This window comes from Carassius gibelio, chromosome B13 (genome assembly GCF_023724105.1).
Source record: "Carassius gibelio isolate Cgi1373 ecotype wild population from Czech Republic chromosome B13, carGib1.2-hapl.c, whole genome shotgun sequence".
Lineage (NCBI taxonomy): Eukaryota > Metazoa > Chordata > Actinopteri > Cypriniformes > Cyprinidae > Carassius > Carassius gibelio.
The window spans coordinates 27,323,285-27,349,594 of record NC_068408.1 but is presented as its reverse complement, the minus strand read 5'-3'; the positions used below and the strand labels follow the sequence as shown (position 1 = coordinate 27,349,594).

The 26,310-nt window shown below is 38.3% G+C and overlaps 1 protein-coding gene across 1 annotated transcript in view; it reads right to left on the bottom strand.

Annotated features, from left to right (window-relative positions):
- Positions 1-26,310, bottom strand: part of dst (dystonin) — a 148,069-nt gene that overhangs the window by 84,506 nt on the left and 37,253 nt on the right. The window contains exons 6-14 of the mRNA XM_052571690.1: positions 21,845-21,934; positions 17,368-17,445; positions 14,898-14,990; positions 7,529-7,695; positions 6,977-7,089; positions 5,939-6,045; positions 4,669-4,788; positions 4,148-4,243; positions 3,924-4,051 (exon numbers count right to left, since the gene is read on the bottom strand). Of these exons, the coding sequence (XP_052427650.1) occupies positions 3,924-4,051; positions 4,148-4,243; positions 4,669-4,788; positions 5,939-6,045; positions 6,977-7,089; positions 7,529-7,695; positions 14,898-14,990; positions 17,368-17,445; positions 21,845-21,934 (992 nt within the window). The remainder of the gene's footprint in view (positions 1-3,923; positions 4,052-4,147; positions 4,244-4,668; positions 4,789-5,938; positions 6,046-6,976; positions 7,090-7,528; positions 7,696-14,897; positions 14,991-17,367; positions 17,446-21,844; positions 21,935-26,310) is intronic.

Sequence of the window (26,310 nt, the reverse complement as noted above, 5' to 3'; positions counted from 1 at the left end):
GGACACCACACCTCCCTCACCTGGGTCCATACACAGAGTAGTTACTGAGACAGAGCGGTGTGCTGGACAGAGGCTCGAGTGAAATAATAATATATTAAACAAATAATTGTATAAATGTATTTTTTTTTTTTATAATTTCAAAATCATTAAGTAAAGATCATGTTCCATCTAAAGATATTTTGTAAATTTCCTACCATAAATATTTCAAAACTGATAATAGTAATATTCATTGCAGAAAACTTTATTTGGACAACTCTAAAGGTGATTTTCTCAGTATTGTTTTTTTTTTTTTTAATGGACCCTTATGATTGGTTTTGAGGTCAAGGCACACACATAATCATGTGTACATAAAACTGCTAATAAATAATAATAAATATCAAAAACATGAATGATTTCTATATATTTCCAGGTAATTTCCAACGCCATGTTTTCACCTAAACACTATGAGTAACACAACTGTGAACTGAACAGTTCTGACAGTCATTTCTGTGCAGGAAATCTCTGCTGGCAATATAACAAAAATATTATATTGCAAACTTATATATTTGACATGCGTAGAAGAGTGATTTTAACCCTAAGTAATGACCAACATACATGTTTACTAAGACACTGAACGAGTGTCCTCACACAGAACTCATGAACATAATGGCCCCAATACATTAAACACAAACAGAACTCATTTCAGTGCAAACAAAACACTAATTTCAATTCATTATTCAACAATTTACATAAGAATGGATTTATAACTGACTGACACAATAGTTGAGTCTAACGAACACTTCCTCGTGTCCAACTGATCAGATATAAACTTGTTATGCCCCATCGGTTGCTATATTGAATTGTTTGGGATGCTCAAACAAACCAAGCAGTGTTTTGGCAGCAGCGCAGTGTTTGCAGTCAGGAGAGCGGCATCTAATGAGCTGCTCCAGAGTAAGCCATCGATATCATTCATGCTCATCTCAATGGCAGTTGCTTGGCTGGCGCAGGGCTGACCAGATTCTAACCTCTTTTAAGAACTCTGCACTGATAAAACACCTACTAAACTAAAAAAATGCTATAAAAATTGGTATTATAAATATCCCTTGAAAAACATCATTTTATTTCATCAGAATATACAGAAAATTTAGCAATTTCTGTCAAAGGAGAAACAAAATATCTACCAGCAGGAGCTAACTGGAACATGGTACGTGGCAACTTTGATTCCTTATGCCACGTTTCCACCGAAATTACCCGGAACCTTTGTACCAGGAACTTTTTCCCCCCAGACCTGTTGCTTTCTGCATTTCCACCGCGGTGTAAAGTACAGGGAAGATTAGGCAAATAGACTGGTGACGTAGGTCTGCGCACGTTTCTCAATACAAAGTACCGCTGATTTTAAAAAACAAAAAAAATGAAAAAAGAAAGTACGCTGTTTTTGGACGTGCATCCTCGGTAGTTAGTTCAGACTTTGTGCATTCGTCACGGGAGTGTGATGTCCGCGACGACGAAAGTCCGGTAAATCTATAAACAGCAGCGTACTTGATAACATCAGTCAGCTCGCCTTGGCTACTGCAATTTTCCTTGCCGTGTATTTACAATAAAACGAAATAGGATATCAAATACCACTGACTCCTTTGGTTTTCATTTAAACATAATAACAGCTGAAGAAATGTACTTAGTTCAGGGATATGTGTATATATGCAGCCATTACAATGAAACGAAATATTATATAAATTTGCCTTTTTTATTTTCATTTTAACATATAGATAAATTGAATACAGACCAAAGAAAACCTGTTAGATTTACCCCGCTGCTGAATTATATTTTATGTTTAACCACTACAGACACATCAGAGCCAGCGGTACATATCAGAAGGTCTAGCCGAAGTGAGGCTGCTCTCTGCGTGGAAACACACCAAGTACCAGGCCAAAGTCCCTAGTTCCTGGGTAAAGTTCCTGCGGTGGAAACGCGGCTTTATATTCTTATATAATGTGTCACTGTACATCAGATATACATAAGTACTTTAGTGGACATTTTTAAGTGAAAAACACTTTTAATCAAATCACAACCATTGACTGTTTGAACTTCTTTAAGAAAATGATTCAAACTTTGATTTTTGCAACTGAAATTTAAAAACACCATAATGCTCTTATTGCTTAATCCCACAAATGACAAGAAAAGGAATGATTATAAAACTAATATAAGGACTTTCTAAAGACTTGAGGAAACGTAACCCTCTGAAGTCGATTAATGCTGATACGCGTTATGAGGCATTTTCTCCTGATAACCCCGAAAAGAACTTAAATTACACTTTCAGTTTTGATCTTACAGATAAGAGCAATACTACTTTATTGTATACAGATATAATAACAGAACTTTGTGCACTTATAAAATAAAGATAACAAACAAGGTGTGCTGTCTGCAGCCTTTGTCTTCGCTGATCTTCATTTACAAACACGTCATTAAAATTAACTGTAACTCCATGAATACTCAACAAAAAGACATGAGAGATATATCTAAAGAAAGCTTGACATGTCTATTTTTAAACTAAAAAAGTGCCGCTGAAAACAGATATACTGTTATAAAGTAATCCATATGAAAACAACGCGATGTCCGTTTTTCACGTCTCCCTTCATTATCTTTAATGTGAAGTGAAGTGACATTCAGCCAAGTATGGTGACCCATACTCAGAATTTGTGCTCTGCGTTTAACCCATCCGAAATGCACACACACAGAGCAGTGAACACAAACACACACACTGTGAGCACACACCCGGAGCAGTGGGCAGCCATTTATGCTGCGGCGCCCGGGGAGCAGTTGGGGGTTCGATGCCTTGCTCAAGGGCACCTAAGTCGTGGTATTGAAGGTGGAGAGAGAGCTGTTCATGCACTACCCCCACCCACAATTCCGTCCGGCCCGAGACTAGAACTCACAACCCTTCGATTGGGAGTCCAACCCTCTAACCATTAGGCCACGACTTCCCCGTAAATGACCACGCCCCCGCGCTGAAAGCGCTATTCAATAACAATGCACAATACTATACCATTCAAAAGCTTGATGTAAATAATATTAATGTAACAAATAAATGTAGCTATAACAAACAATGCTGTTCTTTCAATTTATCCCTCCTAAAAACCTGAAAAAAATTATCAGCTCTTTTCAACATTAATAATAATAATAATAATAATAATAAATATATGTAAAATATCAGATTGTTATGTGGATTTCTGAAGGATTGTGTGACTGGAGTAATGATGCACAAAAAAAAAATTGGCTTTAAAAGTCAGCTTTGATTGTTCCTAATAAACTGATTAACTGCACTCGCAAGTGAATATTAAAATATGTTGTGGGATAATTAAATATATTCTAAATAAACTCAAAAACACAATCATGTACATACATGCTGCTATATTATTATAGCGCAGTTTGTGCTGATTACAGTGAGATTAGACTTTACCCCTTTTAGATATTTATAAGAAACTGAATAAAGCACAAATGTCAGGGCATGACAAAACTTCTCCAGGCCCCAAAAATACCCTTAGACTCCAGAGGGCTAACATCTAAATAAAAACATCATTAATAATTAAAAACCTAATATTATAAATAGCCCATATATCAGGGGTGCACAACTTAGAACTAAACTCTGCAGGGCTGGGATGACCCCCAGGAACGGAGTTCTGCATCCCTGCCATACATCACCCAAACAAAAAGAGCATACGATATGAAAAATCACTTCAAAATCAGTTGAGCTGACCATTATAAATGAAGAAATAGTACCTTTCTAAAAACATTCTAGTTCTAAAACTTCTATATATATATATATTAAGAATGTATTATGTCAAAAATGTCAAGTGAATTCCTCAGTAGAATGCATGTAATCCCCACCCATATTCTTTCATTAAGAAACAGCGATAGAGAGATAGCGTGTGTAAATCATCTCATACCTGTCCACTTCAGGCCTCAGGCTCTTCTCTCTCTCCAGCATGGACACAATCAGCTTGCCCCATTCCTTCTCCACATCATTAGGATGGCACCCCTGAGGGAGCTGGATGCGACCGAACTCTATCCACACCTACACCCCAACATACAGCAGCGTTTAACACACCCCTACACGTGTCACGTACACTCAACAATATGAATGATCACATAAAGAAACAAAGACACAAACCTCTAGCATTTGGTAGAGATGCTTGATTTTGGCCTTTTCATTTTCTTTTGGTGGGATTTCGTTTTCTTTGAACTGTAGATACTGCGTATAAAGTGCCTGTAAAGTCAAAAAGTGTCAGTCCTGACAAAAAGAGATTTCTATCAATCAGACAGAGAAAAAGACAACATAGCCACTCGAGTTATGAGCACAGAAAGATGGAGCTGCTCTTCAGGCTTCAGTGCTTTTCTCCAGAGGGACATGTACCGTTAATCTGCCTCAAAGCGAAAGCTGCATCTGAACTACAAGCAACTGTCTGGGCTAGATTTCTTACTTCCAAATAATAAAGAAACATTGTTTTGCATAAATATATGGTCTGGTTTATGGATTTTCTATGTAACAAAAAAAAACGAATTATACATACACATACAATTTAAATTATTTCGTAATTTCATGAAAAAATAAATCATCTATCCATTCAGGAAACTCATAGAGTAACATGGATTACATTCTTAACAGCAATATGAAAGTGTGAGGCATCTCACCTTAAGTTCCACAGGGTTTCTGGGGAAATCTCTGTCTGCCATAACAGTCAGATTGTGTTTGATCCACTGGCTGAGGTACTTCACCATGTTCTGGTATTCAACCCATTTAATGTCCACATCCTGTTTCAGGAACATCAACTTTTGGTTAAGATCTTTATATTTCACTGTAATTGTAAGGAAACTGTAAACGCAGGCATTTTATAGGACGTATCACTTTCTTCATATCGTATTCATTTGTTCATTTATTCAAGAAGTGCGAGCACGTTGAATTCAAGGTCAATGTGTCTTGAATGGAAAGCAGCATACACACTTCACACTCTTCCTCAAGCAGAATCATCCAGTGTTCTGGGAATGACTCCAGAGAATCAACAGATTCCTTCATAACAAACTCTTCCAAGAAACATGGAATTCTTATGTAATGTGGAAGTGTAGACACAACGTTTCTTTGCACCACCCACCCAGCTACAACCTGACTACAGCACGCAGGTAGATAACATCATCCTTGAGATGTGTATGTGCTGTCAGCCGGAGTATCCTCAGAAGTCATGCTTTACTAGAGCTCACGTCTAACACAGACGATCCCTTTAAGTGATTAGTTTTCAGTGCGACACGTGTGAAAAAGAAGTGTGCTTAATTGTATTACATATGCATTTGTAGTGAACTCACAGATAATATAATATTAATCTAATAATAACTTGAGTGAACTTAAAGAGAGCACAATTTAATGTTTAATGTACAAATTCAGAAAGTGTACTTGTGCACTTTTTGTTTATTTTATCTCAAAATTTCAAAATTAAGGTTTGCTTTGAAGCACATAGATTTTTGTTTTTTTGTTTTGTTCAAGTACACTTATCTTTTATCATGCTAAAGCACACGTAAAGCACTTAGTATTATTATTTTATTTTATTTACTATAATTATATCAGAAAGTGTGTTATTCAATATTGCATGTACTAAATTGCACTAAATTGTAACTTGTAACAAATGTTTTTAAATACATTATACATTTCTGATGACAGTATATTTTAGTTAATCAATATTTTTTGTAGTCAGGTCATTTGGCAGTAATTATGAAAGTACATATACAGTTGTACAGATGAATGTTTAAAACAATTACTCTGAAGTTCAGCTAGTTGCATTTAATATTACTCTGAAATTATTACCTTCAGTTTGCACTTTTTTTCCATAACACTGCTCTTTTTAAACTATGCTAAAGTGTACTTTTTTTTCACAGAGTTAGTGATATTATAGCTGTATGTGATTGTACTTACATTTGCACTGATGCCCTCCATACCCTCCGGTACTTTGGGGAAGACGTCGTATAACGTTGATACATACGTAATAACAGACTTCTCATCAGGAGACGACACGTCCACATCTGCTCGAATGGACAAACATGCAAATATATAAAACAATGAACAGTTTTGCCAAAAATAATACTTCTTGTAACCTTCCATCACAGACAGTTAACAGTTTTATTAAGTGTTGAATTCATGGTTTAGTCTGCTGAGGATAGTGTTGGGCATTGGATGCTATTCTTAGATCGCAGTGTTGTTTTACAAATGACCTTGAAATCCTGCATCTGACACTCAGACTGCAGCTCTGGTGAAAACCACACGTCAAAGCTGAATCAGTGACGCCTCACTCCAGACATTCAGCAGAGTTGTGTTAACTAGCAGCTCATTCTCACTCTGAGACAACGATCACATCTCAAGAGCCTCACACATCACCAATAGAAACAAAGGCGCTCTATGGGCTCATCTTTGTGAAAATGTTTTTAATGAGAAAACGGTGGCATGATGATGAATTTGTTTTCTAATGACATTTGAAACAAAGTAGAGTCGAAGTGAAAAAGGAGAGGACATCCAAAAGTAAAGAAGAGTATGGGCAGCTGAGGTCCCTGTTGGGGAAAAAAACAGCATATGCTGGTTAGGTGTGTTTTGAAGCATGGCTGCTGGTTTAAGCAAGTCCTGAGCTGGTCGTGAGCTGGGTTTAAGATGGTCCTAAGCATCTAGCTCCTGCTCAGGACCAGCTAAGGACCAGTTTAAACCAGAAACCATGCTTCAAAACATACCTAACCAGCATATGCTGTTTTTTCAACAGGGGTAGCCAATCAATGGATGCAGAATGATGCATCCCAAAAAATAAAAATCGAATATTATTTAATCCATGCTTAAACCATTTAATTAAATGAAAACAATAAATAACTGACAGTTTACACATATTCAACCAATCAACTTTGTTTTTGACAATATAATAATGCCTAATGACGTAAGCTGGATGAGGCCATTAGTTTGGCGCTGACTCACCCTCTGGGTCCAGCAGTCGGGCCACTCCGAGCTGCTCGGCCACACCAAACGCTTGCTCCAGGTTGGATCTGCTACTCTGTGTTGATACTCTGCTCATATCCACCAGGTCGGGCCTGAATCAAGACAATACAATCTTAATCCACAGTCTCTGCATGTCTGATATCTTTCAGTGTCAGATATGTGTTTATATTACACATCATCATCTTGCTTCAATCAAAAAGTATACGACATTTTCATTTACTCAGACTGAGTCTGGAGTAACACTGGGTTTGTGTAAATCACCAGACGAAATCAATGTGGACTGTGTCAAAGACTTGTACGCACATAATCGAGGACATCATACACATAAAGAGCATATGAGGAACAATTACATTTAGCACATTAGCATTACATCTACTTTAGGACAGCTATCTTACAAGCCCCCAAAACAGGCTTCTTTTCTTTAGGAATGATATGATTTTTTTCTGGGCTGAAATATAAGCCAGTCATGCATATTTGGACATGGTATTTATTAATTTTTTTTTTTAGAAATGCACATTGCTGAGCTGTTACCTGTACTTATGAATAATAGCACTGAAGAGCCGTCCATCCCTCCAGGAGGTAGTGAAGTTGTCACAGCGGACGCCTACGTAGCCTTCGGTCATCTGCCGGGACCACAGCAGAAGTCTCTCCTTGGCTGTCATGTCCTCGGACTCTCCTGTCACGTGGATGTCCGAGATCTGCAGACAGGAGACCATCGGTTACAGCTAAGAGTCTTCTTTTCAAACCATGTCTTATTTAAAAAGGAAATCACTCCTATTAGAGAATTGCACCTTTTTTTAATGAATGTAGTTTTTGCCATAAAGTAAATTCAAATCTGTTCTGAAAATAATCTAACAAACGCTTCAACGCTTCATTAAAAATTAATAAAAATCCATGCATCAGTACATACAGAAAATGCAATGTAATGCATTGACATGATATTAATAATTTCCCCTCTATGTAAATAGATGTGAAAATTGCAAGAACGTCATTAAAAAAAGAGATCATCACAGTAATATAAAGACATTTAGCGCCAAAGTATAGCAGATAGCAGATATATATTTGCATCCTGTCTAGTAACACATGTTGGCTATGGTATAATAACATTGTATATAGATATTATATGCTATGGTATTTATAATACTGCACATTTTGGATGTCTTCCTTATCTGCCGCACCCACTGCAGGTCCACTGTATTTACACCTGGGTGCCAATAGCCACTCCATAACAAAACTGTGATCACTTCCAAATGTCTGGAGACATCCGATCAGTGATGTACCAGCACAGGTTGCTTGCTCTCTTTCTTCATTTAGAGCTATTTATAGTAGTCTCCATGTACGCAGTATATGCAGTGAATATTGCAGTTAAATATGCTGATGGTGACTAATGAACAGTGCTGATAACACACACACACACACACACACACAGAGTCCACTGACCATCAGAGATCTCACATGACTTCACAATGCTAAAAAGGATTTGAAACTCTAAAATCAGATGCCTGGAGCTAAAGCTAAGCCAGCACCTACTGATTTAAGAAAACACATTATACCATCAGGTATTAAAATCAACAGCTTAATAATCAATCACAGCTTGCTAAGTGTACAAAACATGTTTGTGCTGACATTCAAGTCAACTCTGGAGAATCTGGCGGCCGATGTAATTATAGCTTGTCAGAAGGCAGCAGAGCACGTGGTGTGTAGACTGTGGCTGTGGAAAGACTGAGCTATCAAACCAAGAACCAAACACACCAAAACATGTCAGCCCTGACTAACCATGCACTGCCATGACTCTCAAGATAAATGACAACATCATGGAAACCCTCGGGGGTTACTAGATGCTGATGGGTCAATATAGCAAAAATAAAGAATACAGTCACAGCTATGACACAAAGTACCTGTTACATCACAAGGCAACATAAAAGTCAACTATGACCCTTGGTATCTTCTAGTGGAAAGTACAAACTAAATGAATTAGCATGTGTCTCAAACAGTAGAGAGTAAGGTTGTGGCGATAGATGATAGTATTGTGTATCGACGATTGTCAAAGATGTTGCCATATTTCTTTTTCCTTGTTTTTGTGGTGTTAAGCGCATTATAACCCATCACATGTTTCCGATGAGTTTAAGAACACGATGGCCAATCAGATGCGTTCAGATGAGTCATCGCTGAGACACACTGAGTTGAGCGGTTCATTTCACACTTGCTGACTGAATTTAGCTCTCGTGCAAATACTCTCATCATAAAAACATGCAATGTGTAATATTTATTAATCATAGTTCAGTGAGGACAGCTTCACTGATTATAACGGGACTGTTTTTAAAGTGCGTAAACTCACTCTCGACTGAAGTCTGTGTGATGTAGTGATGTTTTTTAGTAATGTAAATGTTCTTTGCTCATTGTCTGATCCTGCTGTTTAAATAAATGAGGAAATGTAAGAATTATATTTAGTAACTTACAATGTTTGTATTAAATTGTTATCATGTTCAATACAAATTCAGTCCTATTAAAAACATTTGGCTGCTTTTAGCCTTATTCTGGAGTTGGTTAACTTTCCAGCAATGAAACTAAGCAAGTAAATAATTATATTAGAAAGATGATATCATGTATCGCCATCTCACAGACTGATGATAGGACCATCACTTGGGATAAAAAGAGTCAAATGAATTACAGTTGGCCTAAATATTTCTATTACGTAGTAACTATTTTCTAAAAACAATAAGGCAATCAAGGCTGTTGTATAGCTATATTCACATCATGTACGAATTAACAGAAATACAATCATTCAGTCTTTGTAGAATTCAAAATAACAACTTGAAAACTCTTAGTCTTTTCTAAGAGCCCCGACTTGCACAGCCTGACCACTACAAAGTTGCGGGTTGTCATCTAGCAATTATGGCAATTACAACATGGAGTAAACCCAGCGTGTATCATAAGTAAAGGGCGTATGATATTTAGTTTAAATTCTTTTTTAAGTAATGTCACAAAAATTGCAGCGTTGCGCCATAAACGGCATCGCACATGTTGACAGACGCTGCGATTACCTCCTGCTGTTCAGTAGAAGGATGATTAAGATCTTGTTGGACAGTATCCAAAGTAGCCTGGGAAACTAAACCTAAGCAAGTGTGGGCCCTCCTCCGCTTCCTGTGCACTTGAGTGTCCCATATAATTTTGGAGAAGCCCTCCATGTTTTCCAGCTGATGATCCACCCTGCTCCTCAAGGAGTTGTTTCCTCTCAGTGTCTGGAGCATATGTTCCACAGCTCCAAAACTCACTGCCCTCATCAATTGCCTCCTCAGCAGTTTCTTTTCCAAGAGCACATCCTTCGAGGAGATGCTTCTGGAGCTCTTGGTGACCCTATGTATATTATGCTCCACAGTGGGCCTGCTTTTGTCCTCATCCATCTGATGAACACCTGGTCTACCCCCGGTATTACCTCTGGGAACTGGGACTTCTCCAACATAGACCCCATGGCTGATACTGGGCTGCCTGGGCCTTGGAATCTCATCTTGCTCCGAGTTCAAGGTACCAAGCTGACTGAAGGAAGTCCTACCAGACGTGACGTCCTCCAGGTCATCACTCCTACAGCTCTCAGCCCCATGGCTTCTCAAAGAGTCAGTAGCACTGAACTCTGCAGATTTCCTCTTCTTCCTCCTTTGAAAGTATCGGCGTCCGCTGAGCTCCTTTGGTGCAGGGCTGATTGGGGCTTTCGTGGGATCAACATAACACTCCTCTTTAGTGCCCCGCACACATCCACACATATTACCCATAGCGCTTGCTCATACAAACAAGGCTGCCCATCAAGAAAGTTTCACTTTTTCCTATCAGCTGTAAACAAGTTCAGCAAGTTCAAGAGTTTCTTATCCCAGGAAATAACAGCCATCTTTTCCTCTGCAAGTGTTTGGTTACGGAGGTTATGTCAGATGAATAGTCCCAATATCCAAAGTGGAGCAGATGATATGAATCCCTCTGAGACTCCAAACAAACTTCTGCTTCCTGTATTCACAGCCCGGCCTTTTCTTCTCACGCTGCCAACACACTGAAATCTCAGTGACCTTTGAGACGGCACCCTTTGCCCTGATCCTCCAGAACAAACACTATAGAGATCGAGGCGCCCAGCAAGCACCAGAAACTAACACTGCTGTCCCAGCTGAGGAAACGTCCCAGTCCTCATGTGATGAGTAAACACAGCCGCCCCCGGAGCCCTGCTGGTGTTGAGTTTCCCTAGGCTGACTCCGGCTCTATGTCCTTAGCGTTCGGAGGCTGGAGAGAGAAAGAGAGAGGGAAAAGGGAGGGGAGCAGGACGGACTCTCATCCATTCCCTGATGGAAACTGTGTGCCGCGTGTGAGGGCTCTGCTCAGCAAGTTGAGCCATTCGATTAGGACGTCCCAGGCTGAGAGAGAGTCATGGCCTGTCATGTGGCCTTTAAAAATAACAGGACTATGTGGCTGGCTCTGCGGCATGGCAAACTGTGCCGTTTGCTCTTTAATCTGGCTCGAAACAAGAGCAAAGCTTACAAAAGGATCACGTCCAGCACGTAAAACAAACTAACATAAAACACTGGTCATAGATATGGAAGATAATAACTTATATTGGCTACATAAACTCATTTGGAGCCATAGTTGTAAAACATAATTAGCTTATACAGCAAGTTATTTTCCAAACATTCATTTACGGTCCATTAGTAGTGTTTGCCGAAGCAATAATTACTAATTAAGCTCATTTGTTTTATGGATCTCACACAAGGGGCCAGACCTACTAACAGCTCGTTCCAGTGCAAACCAGGGTTTACTGAAGACACACTGAAGACATGGAAAGGCCTGGACAGTTATTTCTGCTGCACATGCATTATTTGTAGGTGTTTCCCTTTCAGATGCAAAAATGAATGGGAGGAGAGTATTTCAATGAATCATGCAAACGTTAGCAGTATTCAGTTTACTGGTTTATCTGTATGGAACTTATAATTTGACAAAACTGATTGAATTTGTATTGTATATTATTATTATTGTATAGTATTATAAGTATTATTGTATATTGAATTACTGGCAAGTGTATGTGGCATTTAACAGTTCTGAATTAGATTATTATTTTTTTTTACTTGAATATTAAATATTTGAAATTTATCATAACTGAATATTTTGATGGCACAGTTTTATAGAGATGTATTTTCAATCAGCAATTGTTTTCTTCGGAAATCTTAGACAGCAAATATACATTTTTACAGCTACAAATTTTCAAGATGAATTGGAAATTCAGAACATCAAATCCAATATTCTACACTTCAATACGCAGAGACTCAGATCGTACAGAAAGTAGGTTAGAGGTAATCCACAGGGTAGAGTTGATGATCTCTATAAAGTCAAGCAAAGCCCTTTGGGGCAGTTAGTAGTTTTCTAGTGTGAGCGTGCGGTTTACGATCTACCTGATCATGAATATGTTAGTTTAGCATTATTCTCAAGCATGTGAAACATTTGTCGAAGTGTTCTCTGGTGTTTGTTTTAAAGTATATTTGTGGTGAAAGTGATTTGCGTGTCCACACACGACATGAGTGAAAGTAGAGCACTAGAACCCATTTATTATAATCAGTAATATTTTAAATGTTTAATATTTAAGTTGAAAAAAAAAATCTAATTCAGAACTATATTAAATGCCACATAATATTCAGTTTTGTGAAATTACACTTGTCAATAATTTGTTTTGTCATATTATAAGCTCCATATTGCACCATCATTTACCACCACCCCCCTCCCAAAAATGTCTTAAAGCAACTTGCATCTACTGTATGTTGTTAGCAGTTGACCCACACATTATCATCGCTTCTGCTTGAGTGTGACTTTGTGCTGCTCTAGATTGCATTTTTAAGGAAATGCTCTGTCTGTGTCTGTTCTTTAATGTGCTCATTGTCAGTAGATCAACTGTAGATTTGGCATAAGCTCTGTCACTTTCCCTTTATGGATGCAGACTCTTCTCGTTTGTTTTGACAGTGGATGATTTCCCAGGAGTCAGTGAGGGCTGCTGTTTAAAACTGACCTTGTTAAACGGCAACTAGCTGACTAGTTCAAATATGATGCAACATCACTATTGATTGTATTCCCATGCTGCTTCACATACCACATGCTAGCCAGGCCGTCTTCTGTGTGGACATGATGTAAACACAAACAAATCAATGACTTCGCCTGGAATTTCCCGCCAGAATTCAATTAAACAACTGCGTACTGTAGTGCAGCTTTAAAACATTAAATAAAAGAGAAGAGATCAAACATCATATTGTTGCATAATATTGCTGGAGGCAATGTTAATACACCCTCAACTTCAAAGCATGCTAATAAAGACAGGCTAACTACTGAAACAACATAATGGCTAATGCCAGCTTGATTCAGAGTCCTTGATCGCATGTTCAAACAGACAGTATTCAGAGGCCAGCTGTGGATATTGTATTAATGAATAAATGCATAATCCATACAGGCCCAACGACTTCTGCTTGACTTCAGGCTACTGCTAAAATGTTTCAATCATAACATCACCTCAAACCAAACAAGCAGCCGAGCCAAGGATATTAATATCCTACTGCACTGCAGTGTGTCCGAAACCAGCAGACCTCTCCAAATGAATACTTGAACTGGATGCATTTTACACATTTGAAATATGGTCTGTATGAAAATGTGAGATATAATGGGCAAAGACCTCAATCTGATGCATGTGTCTCAATTTGAAAGCCTCCTCTCCTCCTCAGTCTGATATAGTGTACATCTGATGCAGTTTCACAGACTCAGACAGCAGAAGTGTGTGTGTCTGTGTGTGTGTGTGTGTGAGGCCGCTGAAGCACACAAATACTGACGGAATGGTTCTAAAAGCCTGGCACAACATTTAAATGCAAAAAATGAAATAATAATCTTGAAAAATCTCATCTTTCTCTGTGAAAAGAGTGGATTTTGTCCCCCATTATTATAAAAAATAGAGAAGAATTGAGCAAAACATACAAGACAGATCTTGTGTGTGTAATAACACAATTATTTTCCATGTTTAGGTACTACGTTGATGCTAAAATAATGACCTTAATAAATCAGTCTCACAGTGTAGTGACTGAGGCACATCACATAAGTGAAGATTCTGGCACATCACAGACTCATTAAAACAGGGAAACGTTCCTGCATGAAGTCACATGACAGAAAATGGATAAACACAGAAACGGGTGAGAGTGTGAATTTATTCTGAAGCGATATTTTCATCAGTGTCTTATCAGCTTTTACATTCCTAAATCTGCATATATTGATTTACCTTTACAATCTGTTTAGATTTTTAGAAATTATTATAATTTATCAATAAATTCAATATACACTCTAGGGCTGCTGCCAGTCAGATGAAATCATTGACACTGCAAAGAACAATAATTACAACTGCAATAATTAATGTTATGAGATTAACCTTTTAAATGCATTTATGTTCTCAACTGAACTAGCAGTAGGTGGTGAGTCGTTGAGTCAGCTGAACTAAACCATCTTCATACTAGAACAGGAAAATAAAACAAACTCTGAATGCTGGCTTGAGGAAGCCTTGAAACCTGAAGTTCATTTATAGACTATGAGTTATATTAGAGTTATATTTATAGTTTTAACACTATGTGGTTTTAATTGACGGTTGCTAAGGTGTTTTGGCTCATTTCTAAGGCTTTATTAGCAATAGATACTGTATTGTCTGGAGCTCTTTTCAGTAAATATCTGAACACACTTGACCTAATGTGTTTGCACACACACGTGTGCCGTCCTGTGGTCAGAGAATGAAGTGCAGTGTTGATATGACTACTCTGTGAGGAATAATGAGCACTTGGAAATACCCACATCAAGCATCGAAGCCAATAAATAATCAGTAAAAATATATTATAAGACTTGATTGGCTGACCTGAAAGTGCAGAATTATGGTCCATATTAATCCCAGTGTCAGTTTTGGGTTTCCGTCTGTTATGTCGTCATTCCTGATGTTCACCAGCTTCACCTGAGAACACGAGTGAGATGAAAACATAATCATACAGCGCTCTGCAGCTGTTCATAAAGACCGGAAAAATGACTGCTTATATAATGACATTTTTTACTTTAATTATGCATTTCTTTTATACCTGTATATACACAGAGAATCATTCAAAACCATGTGTAATGAGATTTAGATAACGTCTTCAATGCATAAACACATTCATATTACAAGCAAGGCTATTGTTTTGATTTCAGTTACACAGAATACATCTGATTCAGTTACTTCATTCATTCATTCAGATTCATTTAGAAATGAATAAGGCAGATGATACAGCACATGCAAGTGTATTTATACTTTACACAAAATAAACTGTTTTATTATTGTTTATACACATTTACAGGCACATACATTGTGTGTGTATATATATATATATATATATATATATATATATATATATATATATATATGTGTGTGTGTGTGTGTGTGTGTGTGTGTGTGTGTGTGTGTGTGTGCTTTTGTGTCAAAAAATAAGAATATATATAGAATATCATGATTTTTTCAAAAAGTGAAACTTTCTTATATTCTAGATACAGGAAAATAGTATTATTATTATTATTTTTTTTAATTATTTTTTTTGACGATTATAGCTTACTGCTCATTAAAGTAAAAAAAAAATTCAAAATATTAGAATATTGCCTAATATCAATAATAATAATAATAATAATAATGATAATAAAATAAAAAAGGATTTGCAAAACAGAAAAGTTAATGTTCTTTAAAGTATATCATTTATGCACTCAATACTTGGCCAGGGCTCCTTTAGCACAAACTCCAGCATCAGTGAGGTGTGCCATGGAAATTTTCATTTTCTGAGATGCACCTATATATATATATATATATATATATATATATATATATATATATATATATATATATATATATATATATATAATATTGTGAAGAGTACTGCACAAATAAACTAGATCTGAACTGAATAAGAATACTTAAAAGTGCATGATGGCAAAAAGTCATTTAAAAGGCTGCTATTAGAAATGCATTTGTTTTCTAATGCTAATCTATGCAGCAAATTACTTCTAGACTCTAAAGAATTGTAAGAGCAGTAAATCTCTAACAAACACAGCAGTGATGCATCATGGTCAGAGTCTCACCTCAAGAGGGCACCAGAGGACAGGATGTTTATCTAGGGCATGGAGCCTGACTGTTACAGCTCCATTTCTCATTTCTGATTGAAACAGCCATGCTTGAAGCTGTTGTGACCTTTTTTATAATGATGACTGGCGAATTACTGATTCCAAGTGTAATTATTAATAATTGCTATATTTTTTTAAACACTGGTGCTTGTAATTGTAGTGAGTTTGCCATTATTTTGAGTCAAAAGATCAGCTCCTTACCATGATAAAATCACTCTTACACACTTATTATGTAAATATGTATAGATTTTAATGCTTATAATCAAAATAAAACAAACATGTGGGTTATGTGAAGTGTATCATAATTCATCTTCAGTCATGATTATTTCTCAGCTTACCAGCAAACCGAGAGCAGGTTTATTCTTGGATCAGGCATTTCAACTTTAGTCTACTGAAGCGAGTAGAAATGAGAGCTCATGCATGGGGTCACTTGTGAATTCAGAGGTCAAAGGTTGCTTCCTCATGTGTCACGTATCATCTTGAGCAGAACTGCTTGTATTTATCTGTTCACAGATAGCCAGATCAGATGTGTCTTTTCCCCCATTGAAATGAGCGGTTAACTATTTTACCCAGGATTAACCAACTAAAGCCTGCCTTCAGTGTGTGAGATGCACTGTAACCATTTATATTGGTCAAGAAAAATAACATTGTCTTTGGCCATTTTGTAAAGTTCTCCTATATTCACTTCCTTAAATGTTCACTAGAAGTGTGCAATGCATAGTTTATCAAAAAATGCTACAATTTTATCATCCAAATAATATTCAGTCAGCAGATCAAACAATATTAGATCCCTCAGGAGTCTGTGGTCTGTGTCACATCATGAGAGGAATTTACAATCACTATTTACATTTGAGCTGATCTCTATGAGAACTAGTCCGTGTTGTTTTGAATTGCAAATGTAACTTACAGCAGCATTACCGTGTTTCGGCCCCATGCAAACCATGCCACTGTGAGGTTTCTACTGAGGGCCCCTCAAGGGACTGCTTGTGTAGGGCCCCCTAAACTCTAAACACACCCCTGACTCGACATTAAAATGTATTTCTGTAATATGTGCTAGGTTTCTTCAGTTGTACTTCTTTTCTTCACAAGAGAACAGAAACTGATGTAATGTCCAATGTTTTGAGATTGAAATGCTCATATACAATAGGAATCACTCGGTCTTTGCTGATTGTTCTTCTCACTGGTCTTACCTGCCGTCTCTTTAAGTAGTCCAGTGCAATCTGTACATTCTGGAGTCTGTGGAAGCGCATGCGTCCCTTCTCCCGCGGCTGTGAGGAGAGAGAGAGAGAGAGAGAGAGAAGACATCAGCGCATGCGTCCTCAGGCACCAGACACTCACCGTACCGTCAGCAGAGGAGACAGACTGCTGACCATCACGGCCTAGCTAGACTGACGGAAGTACATCAGGCTTCCCACAGGTCAACCCTAAATCACATGAAGCCTTGAAGGAACTCAAGCCAAACGCAAGGTCAGAGATGTGCACTGGGCCAAGACGGGAAGCAGTGAAACGGGAAAAAAGCAAATGGAAATCTGAAAATATCTGATGGAGTTTGTGGATGAACTTCTCAAAGTCGGCTATCAAACGTGATGTATAGTACAGAAATGAGAACGATTGAGCAGATGATGGATGACTTGTGGAGAACCATGTCACCCTTTATGGCTGGAAGTAAAGGACTGATGTGAGTTCAGTGTGTTTTGTTCACAGAATAGAAAAACTGACTTAATGTTCTATCAGTCAAAAACAAAAGAGGTTTCTATCACATGAAACAGCACTTTTCATGAAAGAAGAGTACAGTATGTGCAAACTTTATGATGAACATTAAAAGACCCCATGAAATGCTTCGACAGATACAGAAAAACTAATACTAGACTAATTCATATAAATAAAAAATCATCATGCAAAACACAAGCAAACCGTCAGCAATACACAGAACAAAAGAAACAAGGCACAAGCAATAGAGCACTGCTTAAATGCTGATTTGTTTGCAGGTTTTGGGCTTCCAGAACATGTGATCCATGCAGCACACTACAGGACAGAGAAATAACACAAACAGAACATCTCTTCCATCTTTATTTGACCCTCTAACCCTAGCACTCTATTCTAATTCTATTCTTTAAAAAACTGCTCCTTTTAGACTTGCACTCTATTGATTTACTAACTGCGTGTTTTCTTAAAAAAACTAACGCTAGCTTCTCTCTAATTTTTGTGTCCTATCTGTTTTTCTTTTTATGTATTATACAGTTAACAATGCTTTATGTTCAAGTGAACTCACAAGTTCTGGACAATGTCTGGCTCCAGTGGTTCACTAACTTCAGTTCTGAAGCGCTGAGAGCTCCCTGTCAGACACCGCTTAATGAACTTTGGATATCTTTTTAGTATCAAGCACATCCTGAACATTTTGAAAACCACATCTAATCAATATAATCGGTCATCTTTTTAAACCCAACTATGTTGTACTGTATCCATGTTAATTCTCTCTCCATAAAGGCTATCTCTCCCGGGTTTTCTGCAACCATGAAGCAGCGCACCGTGAAAGTTTACAAAACTAGAATTGGTCTTTGGTTCCTTTTCTATTCCTGTTCTATTCCTGTTCAATAACGGGTTAAAATCACATTATCATTAGACATTATCATTGCATATATGCACATATTATCAATTAAAAACCATTTTGAATTTTGTTATTAGTCGCAGAAAAAAAAGGTATATGCAGATGAGCCAGAGCCAGAGATGTCATCAATTTTATGCCTTAAACCTAACAGACTAAACATGAAGCAAAATCCACAATTTCATGGGGTCTTTAGCACACTCTTGAAGTGAAAGGAACTTGAATCAGGCCTTTAATTCACAGCTCAAGCTTCTGTGTCTTGAGAAATGACCGGGATGGCATTCTAGAGCACTCCACAGCAACCCCAGACGGCAGTGTTCAGCGATGAGGCAGATGCTGTTTACCCATCCCTGTGACCTCAACCTCACTGTCTGCAGAAAGTCCCAGAAGCCTACAGTCCACTGATGGGGCACTCAAGTTAATACACACAGCAGCACACTCTGCATTAGTCCTGTTATGAGGGGGCAGGGGACACGTGTCCACACCTACCCCCTTATCCTCATCGTCATCATCATCGTGGTCACGTCCATGCCGCTCAACCGTGCATGCGTCAGCTGCACTCACCAACCGCAACGTCTTCAGAGAATCACGCGCCCTTGGCTTACCGGCGGGAACGTGAGCACGAGAGAGAGACACACACACAGACAGACACAGAGACAGAGACAGGTGGACACATGAGAGATGGACAGAAGAAGAACATGAGAAGGACAGGAGACAAGCAGGAGAAGAAACAGGGTGTCACCAAAACAAAGGGGGCACTCCTCTCTGATCGGTGAATTTCCCAAAAACAACTGGTTGCAAGTTCCTTTGCCACCGATGGAGTTCAATGGAACTAGCGACCATCGTTAGCTAATAATGCTTTTGGGAAACGCAGCCCAGATCAGTGCGTTCAGCAGCCAGACTAAAGCGCTCACATCACAGAAATGAGTGGATACATCAGTGACTTACAAAACATCATCATTTAGAAGTAGGCTATTTTCTGTCCTGTGTTTAACCTCCTCATCAGAACGCTCTGTTGGATTGTAGACTCGGAGGTAAACGCCCACTGCTCTGATTGGCTAATAGTTGTGTATGTTTGACACCGAGCCGCTTGACAGGCTAAACCCGCATAAATACTCATATCAAATGATCTGGTGTAACAGACAAAGCAATAGTGATCAAGTTATCAACACTTGTGTGTTGTGACATTACTGTCGGACCCAATATAGTCGCGCAGCATTATCTTTTAGTTTCAATCTTTCTGAAAATCCTGCAGCGGATTGTACCTTGTAAACCAATCCACGGTAAAGTGAAGTAAACAAAGGACACAGTTCTTACTGACGCAGTCTGGAACTTAAAAGTTTATAATAAAATGTATCCACTCTTTCCTAATATTGGCATCAGAAGGAATGCAATGGGGTTTTTTTCACAGCTTGGCACTGCACAACGTCTTCTTTATTGTTTGGTTTCTGCATAGACCTGCACGTTCGCCCCTCTCATAAACGATAAATGCGTGAATCTGTGGACGGGGCTAAACAGGCAGTGATGTAGAATATATGGGCGGAGCTAAACAGGCAGTGATGTAGAATATATGGGCGGAGCTAAACAGGCAGGGATGTAGAATATATGGGCGGAGCTAAACAGGCAGGGATGAAGAATCTATGGGCGGAGCTAAACAGGCATGTAGAATCTATGGGCGGGGCTAAACAGGCAGGGATGTAGAATCTATGGGCGGAGCTAAACAGGCAGGGATGTAGAATCTATGGGCGGAGCTAAACAGGCAGGGATGTACAATCTAAGGGGCGGAGCTAAACAGGCAGGGATGTAGAATCTATGGGCGGAGCTAAACAGGCATGTATAATCTATGGGCGGGGCTAAACAGGCAGGGATGTTGAATCTATGGGCGGAGCTAAACAGGCAGTGATGTAGAATCTATGGGGGGAGCTAAACAGACAGTGAGCTCTTCTGTGGAGGCACTGCTTATCCGCACTATTACATCATAGAGTAGAACATTCTGCGAGCTGATGTTTTAGCAGACTGGCTTCAATATAAGCCGTTTTTAGACTAATGAAAAAGTTTTGAGTTCTGAAACATACAGGACACTTTTATAGCACAATGACCTCTTATGTGTCAAAATATAAAGGGTTTCTACATGCATGACCTCTTTAAAGTTGTTTTATGTACTAAATTGTGACATTACAAATATGTAATTATAAATATTAAACAAAAAATAAAAATAAAACAATTTTCAGGAGAAATGCAATTAAACTGTATTTTAGCTTAACATAAATGCTAGTCAGTACTGTACATTCAGCAGTACATTTGAACATATTTAAAAGACAGCTGAAATTATTATGAACTACTTATGTAAAAATCTATTTTGCATAAACTATAACATTTTCATTTAACTAAAATGATCATGCAAAACACTATACTACATTCAGTTCACACTAAAGTTTGCAAAAGCACATTTCTTTTTCAGAGTCATTTTTATAAAAATTAGAACACAGATTCACCAAATTCTCAGTGACTTCTGAAATGTGAGCTGCACACTGTAATCTGCTGGCCTCTGATACTAAATGAGAATTCCTCCACAGCTCCAAGCCAATGCGTCATAACACAGTACACAACTAGACTATAGTTTTAGATACTTGCATATTGCAAAACTCCTATAATAGTGTGCATATGAAAAGTTCATCATACACTAGTGTTTAAATTAGCAAATGCATTTTCACAGATTGCACTATTAGCACAGGTGTTTTAGCTGTTGTAAAGCATGAATGTGCGGGTACGGGTTAAATCACTTTTAGCAAATCAGTGTGTGAGTGATCACACACACACACACACACACACACACACACACACACACAAACACACACACACACACACACACACACACACAGATGTGAACTGATGTGGATGGCCCCCTTCAAAAACGCTGTGATGTTACAGCAAGTGACTGCACACGTTCAAGTATTCCACTTCAAGACTGCTGAAATGTTTGACACACTTCTCAGTGTGTTTCTGACACAAACAGATGATAAGAAGTGACCAGAGAGCAGCTCAATCAGAGCGAAACTCACCAGTGTGTCACCAGACAGCACCTCCAGCAGGGAGATCAGGTTATGTCCATCTCGCAAATCCTCATAGAGGTCGTTAACATGCTTTCGGACCTGAAACAAAGTGAGAAGAGAAAGAAAAGACACATTATATATATGAGAAACTATCTATCCATCTATCTATCTATACGATATTTCAAAATGTAAAAATATATCTATATTTATTTATTTTATTTGACAAGCAATAAACAGAAGTAATACAGAAGTAGTATTTAAATGGTCTGAATAAAATAAATATCCATTAAAGGATTTTGTATTTGTACTCTTTCATTATAAAACAAAATACATGTTAGAAAAAGAGAGAGACAATCATTTTCACATAATTTTGCAACTCAAAACTTTCAAACTATTTGTCTATTAAAGTTTTTGTATCATTTTGATTCTCCAGGTAGAGGTTTTGTTTGTCACCTAAGCAATCATTATCCATTATCTATTAAACACACTGTTCTTCAGTCCTCGCAGCCTTGTTTTCATTCCCGCTGCAAATTAAATATTAAACATGCTGCCACCCTGACTAAGATCCTCAGACCCTCTTAGTGAACTGTCATATTTACCAACTTCACATTACAATGCTGGAGAATTTGACAATTCTCTCATATTCTTTTAGCAACTCAAAAGAGAGCTCCAGCAATGAACAATATCAGAATCATACAGATGTGATACTCCCATCATCACTGCATGACAGTGAGTGTGATTCACCTCGCAGGAGGCCTGTTTAAACACTTCCACAGATTTGACCAAAGCCAAACCCGTTCATATCTGCACAGAGGCTTTGAGTAATGTTGCTGAAGTTCTCCAAGTTCGGTCTCACAGTTCCTGTCTCAACAATGACACCATGTTACTCATCATCACCTTGCTCAGGAAACCTCTTGGAAGTAAGCAGCCAGGAAATATGTTTGACATTGCGGGAGGATTTGAGACATTTCACAACGAATTATCCCTCATGATGTGTTGAAAGCCCTTTTATCCCTCACACACGTAGCATTGTAAACATTAACACTCCCATGGGACTCTGGCCAATGTCAAAATTCTCATCTGAAGGACTTTTCACTGAAGGAGCTCCAGCAGCGTGAACGTCCTGAATACTGCGCCGCTGAAGTCACCTCTCTCCCTTACTGACCTGCTTTCACCCAGGTCCTCTTGTTCATAATCCCCAGCATGCACAGCTGCAACACTAAAATAGATGTTTAACTTGGCTTCTGGGTCAGTCCAGTCCGTTACACTTTTTCTATGTGCTGCTAGTCAGCACCTAGCATGAGACATCTCAGAAAAAAAATAAAATAAAATTAATTAATGTTACAGACTGTACTGCCATATTATCCATTACAACAAATCAGTTCTATAATTAGAATTAATAATTGTAACTACTCTTTTGGTTTGTGACCGTTTATAATCATATATTATACAATATTATATTATGTAATATTTAGTGTTGTCAAAATTAGAGTTTTAATGCAGGCAATTATTTTTTCAAGTTTGACTGTATAAAAAATATTTAAAGCAGTTAACAAAGGGGTGAAGCCACCCGACTCACAATTGTTGCTTCGGTCTTTTTTTCTTGAGAAGAATTGCATTTACTTAGATGCAGAATGTCTTTATGACCACAGCAAATGGGAGTCTTCCCAGGAACCATTCTTCACATGTCGCTTATTACATCCAAGTTGAAATGTCACAATGTCACATCCAAGATGATATCATCTGCTGATCAGGATCTGACTAATTTGGTTCTTGGAACGCACCTGTCGTCGATGATTAGTATGGCTGGATTGAGTTATCTGACATAATTGTGTGTTCATGGGGCGGTTTAAATTGGGCTATATATCGATACTCGAAACCATGATCAGCAATGCAGCAATTGGCTGGCAGCAAGATGACAACATAATGACATCATATAATTAAAAAAGACACCTGACGAAAAACCTTGCAAATTTCTGGACTTTTATAAGGAAACAGCCAAGCGAGCAAAACTACAAATATGTTATAATAGATAAATGAAATGTCCACCATATTATTTTAAATTGTTGTCCCTAGATCAATAGGATATTCTTGTAATAAAGTAGCAATGGTAGCAGACAGATTCTAAAGCCCTATTCAGACGGGACTAGTCTTCTAAACTACGTTTGAGTTTTGATTCTTACCACCTGACGTCTGCGATTTTCATGTACCAATTTGGACAGGACTAACATCTCCGTGTTTGTTATAGAGGTGGGAGGGTCTGATTTGTGCATCTGGGTGTCACAGAGATCACGCGCTCTGTATGCGTGCTTTGCATTCATTCAGAATGATTGCCATTAGTATTATTACACAATAAATACTAAATGGCTAATATAGCAAAACCATGTTAATGTGTGGTTCCTTAAGTTTAACTTGGTTTCCTTTGTTTGTTTTTTTGTTTTTGTTTTTTGTAATTAAAACATTATTCTAAATGAATGCGACTTATAGTCCAGTGCGACTTATATATGTTTTTTTCCTCATCAGGACATATTTTTGGACTGATGCGACTTATACTCAGTTGCGACTTATAGTCAGAAAAATAGGGTAACTGAGAACATAAATGAACGTAAGTAATCTTACCTGATATTGATATTATGCGCTGATTTTTTATTATTATTTCTTTGCCGGTAAGAAAATATATCAAACTTTCACGCGGTAAGAGCATCTACGGTAATTCAAGTTGGCCAAAACACACAAGGAAACGCGTTGTGAAATAAAAAAATCACCGGTAATCACAGACATTCACATTCGGATGGGATTAGTTTTATCAGTGTTTAAACTAGAGTTTTCAGAGTTTGCTGAAAAACAGTAGGTAATTTGATCTGGAATTATCACAGAGGTTGTGTGAGAAAAACACAGACGTGGCAGATTTGGAAGGGATCAAAATCACCAAGTACTTCTGTGAAACACATATTTCTCTAACGACCCCCTGTAAAACGAGTTCAGTCCAAATAGGGCTTAAGGATCAGTTTTGGTTAAAAAGATACTATGCAATCCTATTTACATTAAATAAGCCTACACCAAGCAGGTTTAAGCTTACGGACCTGTTGCTTTAACAGCAACTCTGAGATGAGCTTCAAAGAACTAAATGATCCAGGATCATATTAAATCATCCACAATCAAATCCTGCTAACGTGAGTTAGCAATGTACAAAGAATGGGTAGCCAGCGCAATCAGGCCAGTTGCCAATTTTCACTCAGCTGTGTTCTGGCAGCGGCTCAACAAATGTGAGCCAGCTCTGGCCCAGTAATGGTTGACAGATTTGGCTAGGCTTTGGGTGTGTGGATTTGGCCAGATTTGAGACATGGCACATTTAGCCACAATTGGCCCGATTATGATCCATAAGGGCTAATCTGATTTTGGTTGAGATATGGCCATGCAGATCTTTCCAAGATGGAGCCGCCGAGTTCGGACGCCGACCAGGTCGCTCCACTTAGATTGTGTTTTTATTTACTTTTTTAATTACTTTTGCTTTCTCTTTTAACACACATAACATCTGCACTGATCATTTACAGCAATGAAACACTTTTGGACATTGGACACCACTTCACTGACCTGAAGTTTTCGGGAGTTTTCATCAATCATCGTTACTGCTGTTCACATTCAACCACAAGGAGACACTGGCTTGTCTTTATCTAAGCTTCACAATACACTCATCGGCAACATCAACAAACATCCTGACGCTGCTCTTGTCATTGCTGGGGACTTTAACAAAGTTAACTTCAGGCAGGTTGTGCCGAACTTTTATCAACATGTATCCTACCCAACCAGTGGACCGAATACACTGGATCATCGCTACTCTCATTTTAAGAATGCCTACATAGCTTGCTCAGTACCGGCTTTTGGCAAATCGGATCATGCCTCCATTTTTATCACAGTGATAATCACATAATCTTCATGCCAAAGGACGAAGTTTGGAGAGCTCTAAAGAGAGTTAACGTCAAGAAAGCAGCAGGACCTTATGGGATTTCTGGCAATGTTCTGAGGTCCTGCGCTGATCAACTCATGGGTTTGTTTACATCCATCTTTATTGAGTCACTTGCTACCTTGGTGGTTCCCACCTCCTTTAAAAAATCTGTCATCATCCCTGTGCCTTAGAACAATAAACCCTCTTGTCTGAATCGTCCAGTTGCCCTCACATCAATATTCATGAAGGTCTTTGATGGACTGGTTAAAAACTAAATTTTCTCCTCCATCCCGGATACTTTAAACCCTTTTCAGTTTTCCTATCACCCAAATATATCCACTGAAGATGCCATCTCTCACATCCTGCACCCTTCTCTCACACACATTGACAGAATTGACAGGTTTAGTTCCACTGACGTCAGTGGGTTTGTGTATGTAGCCATCATGGAAGTTTGACCGGGGCCCGTTCGTGAATGCCGAGGCCTAGGGTCTTGAAACTCGGGTCATTGATGGAGCCCGTCAGCCCCTCT